This window comes from Oncorhynchus nerka, linkage group LG6, assembly GCF_034236695.1.
Source record: "Oncorhynchus nerka isolate Pitt River linkage group LG6, Oner_Uvic_2.0, whole genome shotgun sequence".
NCBI lineage: Eukaryota > Metazoa > Chordata > Actinopteri > Salmoniformes > Salmonidae > Oncorhynchus > Oncorhynchus nerka.
In genome coordinates this window covers 83,047,419-83,059,114 of record NC_088401.1, presented here as the reverse complement: position 1 = coordinate 83,059,114, position 11,696 = coordinate 83,047,419, and the positions used below count along the sequence as shown (strand labels likewise).

The window sequence follows — 11,696 nt, the reverse complement described above, 5'->3', positions numbered from 1 at the left end:
TGTAGTAGCTCAACTCCCAGGGTCTCTACACTTTTAGAAAAAAAGGTGCTATCTAGAACCTAAAAAGGTTTTTTGTCTGTCCCCAATTGGAGAACCCTTTTAAGAACCCTTGTTGGTTGCCGATAGAACATGGAACCTAAAATGGTTCTACCTGGAACCAAAACGGCCTCAACTCTGACATTTATTTTATTTCATCCTTTGTTGGGGGGATATTTTCATATTCCACCTGTGGGTTTAGAATCTAGATTGCTGCTATTTTAAATAATGAAAAGGTCTACGAAGACCTCATTCTGTAATCATAGTCAGACTAGACCTCATTCTGTAGTCATAGTCAGACTAGACCTCATTCTGTAATCATAGTCAGACTAGACCTCATTCTGTAGTCATAGTCAGACTAGACCTCATTCTGTAATCATAGTCAGACTAGACCTGATTCTCTAATCATAGTCAGACTAGACCTCATTCTGTAATCATAGTCAGACTAGACCTCATTCTGTAATCATAGTCAGACTAGACCTCATTCTGTAATCATAGTCAGACTAGACCTCATTCTGTAATCATAGTCAGACTAGACCTCATTCTGTAATCATAGTCAGACTAGACCTCATTCTGTAATCATAGTCAGACTAGACCTGATTCGCTAATCATAGTCAGACTAGACCTCATTCTGTAATCCTAGTCAGAATAGACCTCATTCTGTAATCATAGTCAGACTAGACCTCATTCTGTAATCATAGTCAGACTAGACCTGATTCTCTAATCATAGTCAGACTAGACCTCATTCTGTAATCATAGTCAGACTAGACCTCATTCTGTAATCATAGTCAGACTAGACCTCATTCTGTAATCATAGTCAGACTAGACCTCATTCTGTAATCATAGTCAGACTAGACCTCATTCTGTAATCATAGTCAGACTAGACCTCATTCTGTAATCATAGTCAGACTAGACCTGATTCGCTAATCATAGTCAGACTAGACCTCATTCTGTAATCCTAGTCAGAATAGACCTCATTCTGTAATCCTAGTCAGACTAGACCTCATTCTGTAATCATAGTCAGACTAGACCTCATTCTGTAATCATAGTCAGACTAGACCTCATTCTGTAATCCTAGTCAGACTAGACCTCATTCTGTAGTCATAGTCAGACTAGACCTCATTCTGTAGTCATAGTCAGACTAGACCTCATTCTGTAATCATAGTCAGACTAGACCTCATTCTGTAATCATAGTCAGACTAGACCTGATTCGCTAATCATAGTCAGACTAGACCTCATTCTGTAATCCTAGTCAGAATAGACCTCATTCTGTAATCATAGTCAGACTAGACCTCATTCTGTAATCCTAGTCAGACTAGACCTCATTCTGTAATCCTAGTCAGACTAGACCTCATTCTGTAATCATAGTCAGACTAGACCTCATTCTGTAATCCTAGTCAGACTAGACCTCATTCTGTAATCATAGTCAGACTAGACCTCATTCTGTAATCATAGTCAGACTAGACCTCATTCTGTAGTCATAGTCAGACTAGACCTCATTATGTAGTCATAGTCAGACTAGACCTCATTCTGTAATCATAGTCAGACTAGACCTCATTCTGTAATCATAGTCAGACTAGACCTCATTCTGTAATCATAGTCAGACTAGACCTCATTCTGTAATCATAGTCAGACTAGACCTGATTCGCTAATCATAGTCAGACTAGACCTCATTCTGTAATCCTAGTCAGAATAGACCTCATTCTGTAATCCTAGTCAGACTAGACCTCATTCTGTAATCATAGTCAGACTAGACCTCATTCTGTAATCATAGTCAGACTAGACCTCATTCTGTAATCCTAGTCAGACTAGACCTCATTCTGTAGTCATAGTCAGACTAGACCTCATTCTGTAGTCATAGTCAGACTAGACCTCATTCTGTAATCATAGTCAGACTAGACCTCATTCTGTAATCATAGTCAGACTAGACCTGATTCGCTAATCATAGTCAGACTAGACCTCATTCTGTAATCCTAGTCAGAATAGACCTCATTCTGTAATCATAGTCAGACTAGACCTCATTCTGTAATCCTAGTCAGACTAGACCTCATTCTGTAATCCTAGTCAGACTAGACCTCATTCTGTAATCATAGTCAGACTAGACCTCATTCTGTAATCCTAGTCAGACTAGACCTCATTCTGTAATCATAGTCAGACTAGACCTCATTCTGTAATCATAGTCAGACTAGACCTCATTCTGTAGTCATAGTCAGACTAGACCTCATTATGTAGTCATAGTCAGACTAGACCTCATTCTGTAATCATAGTCAGACTAGACCTCATTCTGTAATCATAGTCAGACTAGACCTCATTCTGTAATCCTAGTCAGACTAGACCTCATTCTGTAATCATAGTCAGACTAGACCTCATTCTGTAATCATAGTCAGACTAGACCTCATTCTGTAGTCATAGTCAGACTAGACCTCATTCTGTAATCATAGTCAGACTAGACCTGATTCGCTAATCATAGTCAGACTAGACCTCATTCTGTAATCATAGTCAGACTAGACCTCATTCTGTAATCCTAGTCAGACTAGACCTCATTCTGTAATCATAGTCAGACTAGACCTCATTCTGTAATCCTAGTCAGACTAGACCTCATTCTGTAATCATAGTCAGACTAGACCTCATTCTGTAGTCATAGTCAGACTAGACCTCATTCTGTAATCATAGTCAGACTAGACCTCATTCTGTAATCATAGTCAGACTAGACCTGATTCGCTAATCATAGTCAGACTAGACCTCATTCTGTAATCCTAGTCAGAATAGACCTCATTCTGTAATCCTAGTCAGACTAGACCTCATTCTGTAATCCTAGTCAGACTAGACCTCATTCTGTAATCCTAGTCAGACTAGACCTCATTCTGTAATCCTAGTCAGACTAGACCTCATTCTGTAATCCTAGTCAGACTAGACCTCATTCTGTAATCCTAGTCAGACTAGACCTCATTCTGTAATCATAGTCAGACTAGACCTCATTCTGTAATCCTAGTCAGACTAGACCTCATTCTGTAATCATAGTCAGACTAGACTCTACAGTTGTTGATCTTTTTTTTCTCCGTAAAAACTCTTCATTTTTTTTCAAACAAAATTCCCCTAATAACGAAACAGGTCTATCTGTGTGTAGTGAGATAATTGCACGACAATGTCCTTCTAATGTTGTGGTTGATTGCCATTGGAAAGGTCACCTGCTGTCCCCTCAGTCGACTGATATATCATGCCTCGCTACATTACAGCCTAGACAGCTTAATGGTCGTTATGGGATGATATAACGGCACGCTCGTTCTGTAGAATAATTGATAATTACGGTGGACTGTTGTGCCTATAGGCCACAGCTCTATTGAAGGGTCTTCTAAAGGACATTTACATGATGAACCACCAGGACCATTATTTATCTCCTGCCTTAAGAGTGCTACTGCTACTCAGACAGGTGTGATTTGCATAAACAATCTACACCTGGAAAGCCCAATAACCTATATAGAGTCTTTAGTTTAACTAAGCTTTATTCAATAAAAATGCATAGGGCTTTTAAGATCAAAATAATTGGAAACCGATCCCCATGTCTTGTGCAAGCATTTATCCCAGAAATGAATGATTATGTTAAATTATCAAACAAACAAACCAATCAACCAACCAATCAACCGACCAATTAACCAATCAATCAACCAACCAATCAACCAACCAATCAACCAATCAATCAATCAAACCTCCCTGAGTCCTGGCGATGCAATGCACTGACATAGCTTGGCCTTTCTCTGATAATCTGATACACTTATTGACATTGAACTGTTCTCTCCCCAGGACTACAGAGTGAATATCTTCCTGAGGCAGCAATGGAACGACCCCAGGCTGGCCTATAGTGAATACCCCGACGATTCTCTTGACCTGGACCCATCTATGTTGGACTCTATCTGGAAACCTGATTTGTTCTTCGCCAATGAAAAAGGCGCCAATTTCCATGAGGTTACGACTGACAACAAGCTACTAAGGATTTCAAAAAATGGAAACGTATTGTATAGTATTCGGTATGCTATTCTTTTCTTGTTGTATCTTCGTCTTGTTAATTTCTCAGAATGTCTATCCGGTGCTAGACCTATGGCTGACGGATTCATGTCTATCCGGTGCTAGACCTATGGCTGACAGATTAATGTCTACCCGGTGCTAGACCTATGGCTGACAGATTCATGTCTATCCGGTGCTAGACCTATGGCTGACAGATTAATGTCTACCCGGTGCTAGACCTATGGCTGACAGATTAATGTCTACCCGGTGCTAGACCTATGGCTGACAGATTCATGTCTACCCGGTGCTAGATCTATGGCTGACAGATTAATGTCTATCCGGTGCTAGACCTATGGCTGACGGATTCATGTCTATCCGGTGCTAGACCTATGGCTGACAGATTCATGTCTACCCGGTGCTAGACCTATGGCTGACAGATTAATGTCTATCCGGTGCTAGACCTATGGCTGACAGATTCATGTCTATCCGGTGCTAGACCTATGGCTGACAGATTAATGTCTATCCGGTGCTAGACCTATGGCTGACAGATTCATGTCTATCCGGTGCTAGACCTATGGCTGACAGATTCATGTCTATCCGGTGCTAGACCTATGGCTGACAGATTCATGTCTACCCGGTGCTAGACCTATGGCTGACAGATTAGTGTCTATCCGGTGCTAGACCTATGGCTGACAGATTCATGTCTATCCGGTGCTAGACCTATGGCTGACAGATTCATGTCTATCCGGTGCTAGACCTATGGCTGACAGATTCATGTCTACCCGGTGCTAGACCTATGGCTGACAGATTAGTGTCTATCCGGTGCTAGACCTATGGCTGACAGATTCATGTCTATCCGGTGCTAGACCTATGGCTGACGGATGAATGTCTATCCGGTGCTAGACCTATGGCTGACAGATTCATGTCTATCCGGTGCTAGACCTATGGCTGACGGATGAATGTCTATCCGGTGCTAGACCTATGGCTGACGGATGAATGTCTATCCGGTGCTAGACCTATGGCTGACAGATTCATGTCTACCCGGTGCTAGACCTATGGCTGACAGATTAGTGTCTATCCGGTGCTAGACCTATGGCTGACAGATTCATGTCTATCCGGTGCTAGACCTATGGCTGACAGATTCATGTCTACCCGGTGCTAGACCTATGGCTGACAGATTAGTGTCTATCCGGTGCTAGACCTATGGCTGACAGATTTATGTCTATCCGGTGCTAGACCTATGGCTGACGGATGAATGTCTATCCGGTGCTAGACCTATGGCTGACAGATTAATGTCTATCCGGTGCTAGACCTATGGCTGACGGATGAATGTCTATCCGGTGCTAGACCTATGGCTGACAGATTCATGTCTATCCGGTGCTAGACCTATGGCTGACGGATGAATGTCTATCCGGTGCTAGACCTATGGCTGACAGATGCTCTCTGATTTGTCTCTATATTGCTTATGGTAGAAACAAAACATAAATTAACATCCAAACAACAACTAAAATGATCTCCTTAAAATGTGAGCATGTTTGCAGTGTATTTGATCTGTTATCAAGCCTAGTATTCAACCCTTGGACAGGTAGAGGGGAATTGGATCCTTATAAACAGCCATGGGAAGGCAGTGAGAAGAGTCCTTCTCATCTCTTACCTTGACACCATCAAATGAACCCATTAGATCGCTTTGAGCTCACCTGACCCCGCGTTAAAGAGAACCTGCCTCGGTGTCTTTGATTCTCACCTGACCCCGCGCTAAAGAAAATCTGCCATAGTGTATTTTCTGATTGAAAAAAATAAACCTTATAAACATAACATTTGTCGTGTAACGGTGATGATGTCACACTGCGGTATAAGTAAACTATGAATGCAATGCAACCAATAGACCTGCTCCTCACCTACCTATCTCAAGATAAAAGTAACAGCAGCCGTCTAGGTTGAAGCATGAATGTCTGCCGCTTTTAAAGGTGTTTTCTATACTCGCGGTATGAACAGTAACATGGAGATGCAACCAGGCTGTTTGGGGATGAGGTTCACATGCATGGCTAGCAGGAAGGTGTTTGTCATGAGGGGAAGAATGTCTGAGGTGTGTAATGTAACCTTTTATATTAAAGGCCATCATGACAGGAAATATAGCCGCAGTTAGAACAATATGTTACTCTGCTACTCCTGTAATGCTGTGCTAGTGGTTTATAACAATAACACAAGAAGACATACTATAAACCTTATTATATGACATTATAAAGGCGTACACATGCATATAACATGTTGTTATAAGTGCCGGTAAAGTGTTACCAACATTATTACCTAGTTTAATGATGGATGCTATGTGACCAGAATAACACTGATCCTGGCCTGTCCTATGGACCTGATGTGTTCTAGAAAGTTACATTCTACTCCATTCGATCCTATTCCATTCCATTCTATAATATTTCATTTATTCTATTCCATTATATTCTATTCCGTTCTATTCTATTCCACTCTATCCTATTACATTCTATTACATTCTATCCTATTCCATTACATTCTATTCTATAATATTTCATTTATTTTATTCCATTATATTCTATTCCATTATATTCTATTCTATTCCATTATATTCTATTCCCCTCTATCCTATTCCATTCTATCCTATTCCATTCTATTCCATTTCATTCTATTCTATTTTATTCCATTCTGTCCTATTCCATTCTATTATATTCCATTATATTCCTTTCTCTTCTATTTAAACTTGTTAACAAAATAACGCTGATCCTGGCCAGTCTGTTCTGTTCTGGTCTTTCCTGTTTTATGCTGTTCTGTTCTGTTTTGTTCTGTTGTGTTCTATTCTATGTGACCAGAATAACACTGGTCCTGGCCTGTCCCATGGACTTGAAGAACTTCCCAATGGACGTACAGACCTGTATCATGCAGCTGGAGAGTTGTGAGTATTCCATTATCCTTTAGGAACACAGTTATCACACACACACACACACAGGTAGGGTAGGGGGAAAGTATTTATTTTGTGTTGGTGAAATGGATGTGTCCCTGGTCTGGAGGACAGTATGATGAAAGGCCCAGTGATTTACACAGGCCCCTCCAGCAGCAGAGAGCAGATACAGGGAAGGGACAGGGAGGGAGTTAGGGGGGACCAACCTGCTCTAACCAGCCAACACTGGCTTCTCCCTCCCCACCTCCTCTCTTTGGAAATGATGGCATTGTCTTTTTTCTTGACTCATTGTTCTCAGGTGTGAAGAATGAAAACAACATGTATTGCTTCTGTATGAACACTGTGGAGCTACGGTAGAGTTGGTTGATCAAGGCATTTAAACCTTCATCATACCACATTGTCAATAATGATGTTGTTTTTTTCTCTCTTACAAACAGCTTGAATGTACTGTGATACTGTGGTAGTAAGACTATAGTAATACTGTGGTAATAATAATCATCTTGTCTCAAACTGCTCCCATCCAGTCGGCTATACGATGAATGATCTCATATTTGAGTGGGATGAGAAGGGAGCCGTGCAGGTAGCAGATGGGCTGACGTTACCTCAGTTTATACTGAAAGAGGAGAAAGACCTGCGATACTGTACCAAGCACTACAACACAGGTAGGTTTGTCTCTACCTCATATTTATGTATATATTATTATTTATTTATTTTTTGGGGGGGGTGTATGTTAAACTAAACTCTCACCTCTCAGGCTACCTCTAACTCATATTTATTTATTATTTATTTTTTTTTTTTTAAATTGGGGGGTGTATGTTAAACTAAACTCTCACCTCTCAGGCTACCTCTACCTCATATTTATTTTTTATTTTTTTTGGGGGGGGGGGTATGTTATACTAAACTATTTTTCTCTATGTTGGTCTTTTGTTAACTGTCTGAGAACAACGTAACATAGACATTACAGGGTGCGTGGTTAGGACACATAACGCTGGAACACAGAGTGGGAGAAAGAAGGGGGGAAGGACCGAAACCAATCAGAGCTTTGTCCCAAAATGGCCCCCGTTATTCACTGAAAACCATCTGGCCACTCAACCTCATCAGTCTCACACTGTTACACTCCAGATACAACAGAAGAGAACAGAGACTGAAGGCCAGTCTAGATGGAATCTAACCAGACACTGAAGGCCAGTCTAGATGGAATCTAAACAGAGACTGAAGGCCAGTCTAGATGTAATCTAAACAGAGTCTGGAGGCCAGTCTAGATGTAATCTAAACAGAGGCTGAAGGCCAGTCTAGATGTAATCTAAACATAGACTGAAGGCCAGTCTAGTCGTAATCTAAAGAGAGACTAAAAGCCAGTCTAGATGTAATCTAAACAGAGGCTGAAGGCCAGTCTAGATGTAATCTAAACATAGACTGGAGGCCAGTCTAGTTGTAATCTAAACAGAGGCTGAAGGCCAGTCTAGATGTAATCTAAACATAGACTGGAGGCCAGTCTAGTTGTAATCTAAACAGAGGCTGAAGATCAGTCTAGATGTAATCTAAACAGAGACTGGAGGCCAGTCTAGTTGTAATCTAAACAGAGGCTGAAGGCCAGTCTAGATGTAATCTAAACAGAGACTGAAGGCCAGTCTAGATGTAATCTAAACAGAGGCTGAAGGCCAGTCTAGATGGAATCTAAACAGAGACTGGAGGCCAGTCTAGTTGTAATCTAAACAGAGGCTGAAGGCCAGTCTAGATGGAATCTAAACAGAGGCTGAAGGCCAGTCTAGATGGAATCTAAACAGAGACTGAAGGCCAGTCTAGTTGTAATCTAAACAGAGGCTGAAGGCCAGTCTAGATGTAATCTAAACAGAGACTGAAGGCCAGTCTAGATGTAATCTAAACAGAGGCTGAAGGCCAGTCTAGATGGAATCTAAACAGAGACTGAAGGCCAGTCTAGATGGAATCTAAACAGAGACTGAAGGCCAGTCTAGATGGAATCTAAACAGAGACTGGAGGCCAGTCTAGTTGTAATCTAAACAGAGGCTGAAGGCCAGTCTAGATGTAATCTAAACAGAGACTGAAGGCCAGTCTAGATGTAATCTAAACAGAGGCTGAAGGCCAGTCTAGATGGAATCTAAACAGAGACTGAAGGCCAGTCTAGATGGAATCTAAAATAGAATAGGGAGTGAGAGAAACACAAAAGGTAATAGAAAGAAAAATAGGTGTACTGTTATTTTCTACTATGATTTGATATGATATAATTTTCATATGATTTTATATATGATTTGATATGATTTAATATGATATGATTTGATATCATTTCGATATGATTTGATATGATTTCGATATGATTTGATATTATATAATTTTGATGTGATATGATTGAATATGATATGATTTCATATGATATGATTTCATATGATTTAATATGATATGATTTGAAATGATATCATTTTGATATGATATGATGTGATATGATTTGATATAATTTAATATGATATGGTATGATATGATTTTATATAATTTCGATATGATTTGATATGATATAATTTTGATGTGATATGATTTTTTATCATTTCAATTTGATATGATTTGATATGATTTAATTTTGCTATGATTTGATATGATATCATTTTGATATGATTTGATATGGATTTGATATGATTTAATATGATATGGTATGACATGATTTGATATAATTTTGATATGATTTGATTGATATGATTCTCTCTCTCTCTCTCTGTCTCTCTGTCTCTCTCTCTCTCTGTCTCTATCTCTCTCTGTCTCTCTCTCCCTCTCTCTGTCTCTCTGTCTCTCTCTCTCTCTCTCTCTCTCTGTCTCTCTCTCTCTGTCTCTATCTCTCTCTGTCTCTCTCTCCCTGTCTCTCTCTGTCTCTATCTCTCTCTGTCTCTCTCTCCCTCTCTCTCTGTCTCTCTGTCTCTCTGTCTCTCTCTCTCTCTCTCTCTCTCTCTCTCTCTCTCTCTCTCTGTCTCTCTCTCTCTCTCTGTCTCTATCTCTCTCTGTCTCTCTCTCCTCTCTCTCTGTCTCTCTGTCTCTCTGTCTCTCTGGCTCTCTCTCTCTCTCTCTCTCTCTCTCTCTCTCTCTCTCTCTCTCTCTGTCTCTATCTCTCTCTGTCTCTCTCTCCCTCTCTCTCTGTCTCTCTGTCTCTCTGTCTCTCTCTCTCTCTCTCTCTCTCTCTCTCTCTCTCTCTCTGTCTCTCTGTCTCTCTGTCTCTATCTCTCTGTCTCTATCTCTCTCTGTCTCTCTCTCCCTCTCTCTCTGTCTCTCTGTCTCTCTCTCTCTCTCTCTCTCTCTCTCTCTCTCTCTCTCTCTCTCTCTCTCTCTCTCTCTCTCTCATACACTCCCCTATCATAGAGAGACCATCGATTTAAAATATGGAGTGTACTTAAAAGCCCTGAAGTGTATCACTGCTGTAAATCAATTTCAATGACGCTGTAGCCTCCCTCCATGTCTATCTCTCTCCACATCCAAAACAATACATTGAATTGAAAGTCTTCAACACAAAGACAGCTGTCTTCCATGGATCTAAGCTGATTAAATGGCTGGTCAGCGATCTGGAGCATCAAAGCCACTCTGACAGACAAGACACCCCTAGTACTTACATCACACAGTCAGCATGAAAAAGAAAGAGGATACCTATCATGAGTTTATAATGCCCTCTTTTAGCTTCTGTTCTGGGTTATGTCCAAAATGGCACCCTAGTCACCCTACTGCCTATGAGCCCTGGTCAAAAGTAGTGTACTATATAGGGAATAGGGTGCTGTTTGGAATTAAACCAACATAACACCTGTCAGCTATAGTGGTGTGTTACATTTGAATGTAGGGGGTACTTTACCTACAGCCACTCTGTCAAACTGATGTTCTCTCCAGACCTCTGCCTCCGTCTCGTCCAACACTGCAGGGAAATAGGAAGATAATTCAGTTAGCAGGCAATTCAGCACTGAGGCTATCCCACAGCCATGTGGAAAGGGAGCTTGAATAGCCATTGCCTTGCCTGCAGTTATGTTTTCTTCTTTGTGTTCTTGAGACACGCAGAACAGAAAGATTAGATGATGTGTCACAGTATATCAGTAATGATAACAGTAGATCGTAACACAGCAGCAACAACAGTAAAATATTAGATAATAATACTATAATATATCATAGTATATCATAGTATATATACTGTATTGTAGTAATAATATAATATATCATAGTATATCATAGTATATATACTGTATTGTAGTGATAATATTATAATATATTATATCATAGTATATAGACTGTATTCTAGTAATAATATTATAATATATCATAGTATATATACTGTATTGTAATAATAATACTATAATATATTATATCATAGTATATAGACTGTATTGTAGTAATATTATAATATATCATATCATAGTACAGTCGTGGCCAAAAGTTTTGAGAATGACACAAATATTAATTTCCACAAAGTTTTCTGCTTCAGTGTCTTTATATATTTTTGTCAGATGTTACTATGGATACTGAAGTATAATTTCAAGCATTTCATAAGTCTTCAAGGCTTTTATTGACAATTACATGAAGTTGATGCAAAGAGACAATATTTGCTCTGTTGACCCTTCTTTGTCAAGACCCCTGCAATCCGCCCTGGCATGCTGTCAATTAACTTCTGGGCCACATCCTGACTGGCAGCCCATTCTTGCATAATCAATGCTTGGAGTTTGTCAGAATTTGTGGGTTTTTGTTTGTCCAC

General features: G+C 40.1%; 1 protein-coding gene across 2 annotated transcripts in view; it reads left to right on the top strand.

Moving 5' to 3' along the window:
- LOC115116885 (glycine receptor subunit alphaZ1-like) overlaps window positions 1-11,696 on the top strand; it is a 91,664-nt gene that overhangs the window by 57,125 nt on the left and 22,843 nt on the right. For both annotated transcript variants that reach the window (XM_065019953.1, XM_065019952.1), the window contains exons 6-8: window positions 3,838-4,061; window positions 6,879-6,961; window positions 7,492-7,629. In XM_065019953.1, coding sequence (XP_064876025.1) covers window positions 3,838-4,061; window positions 6,879-6,961; window positions 7,492-7,629 — 445 coding nt within the window. The remainder of the gene's footprint in view (window positions 1-3,837; window positions 4,062-6,878; window positions 6,962-7,491; window positions 7,630-11,696) is intronic.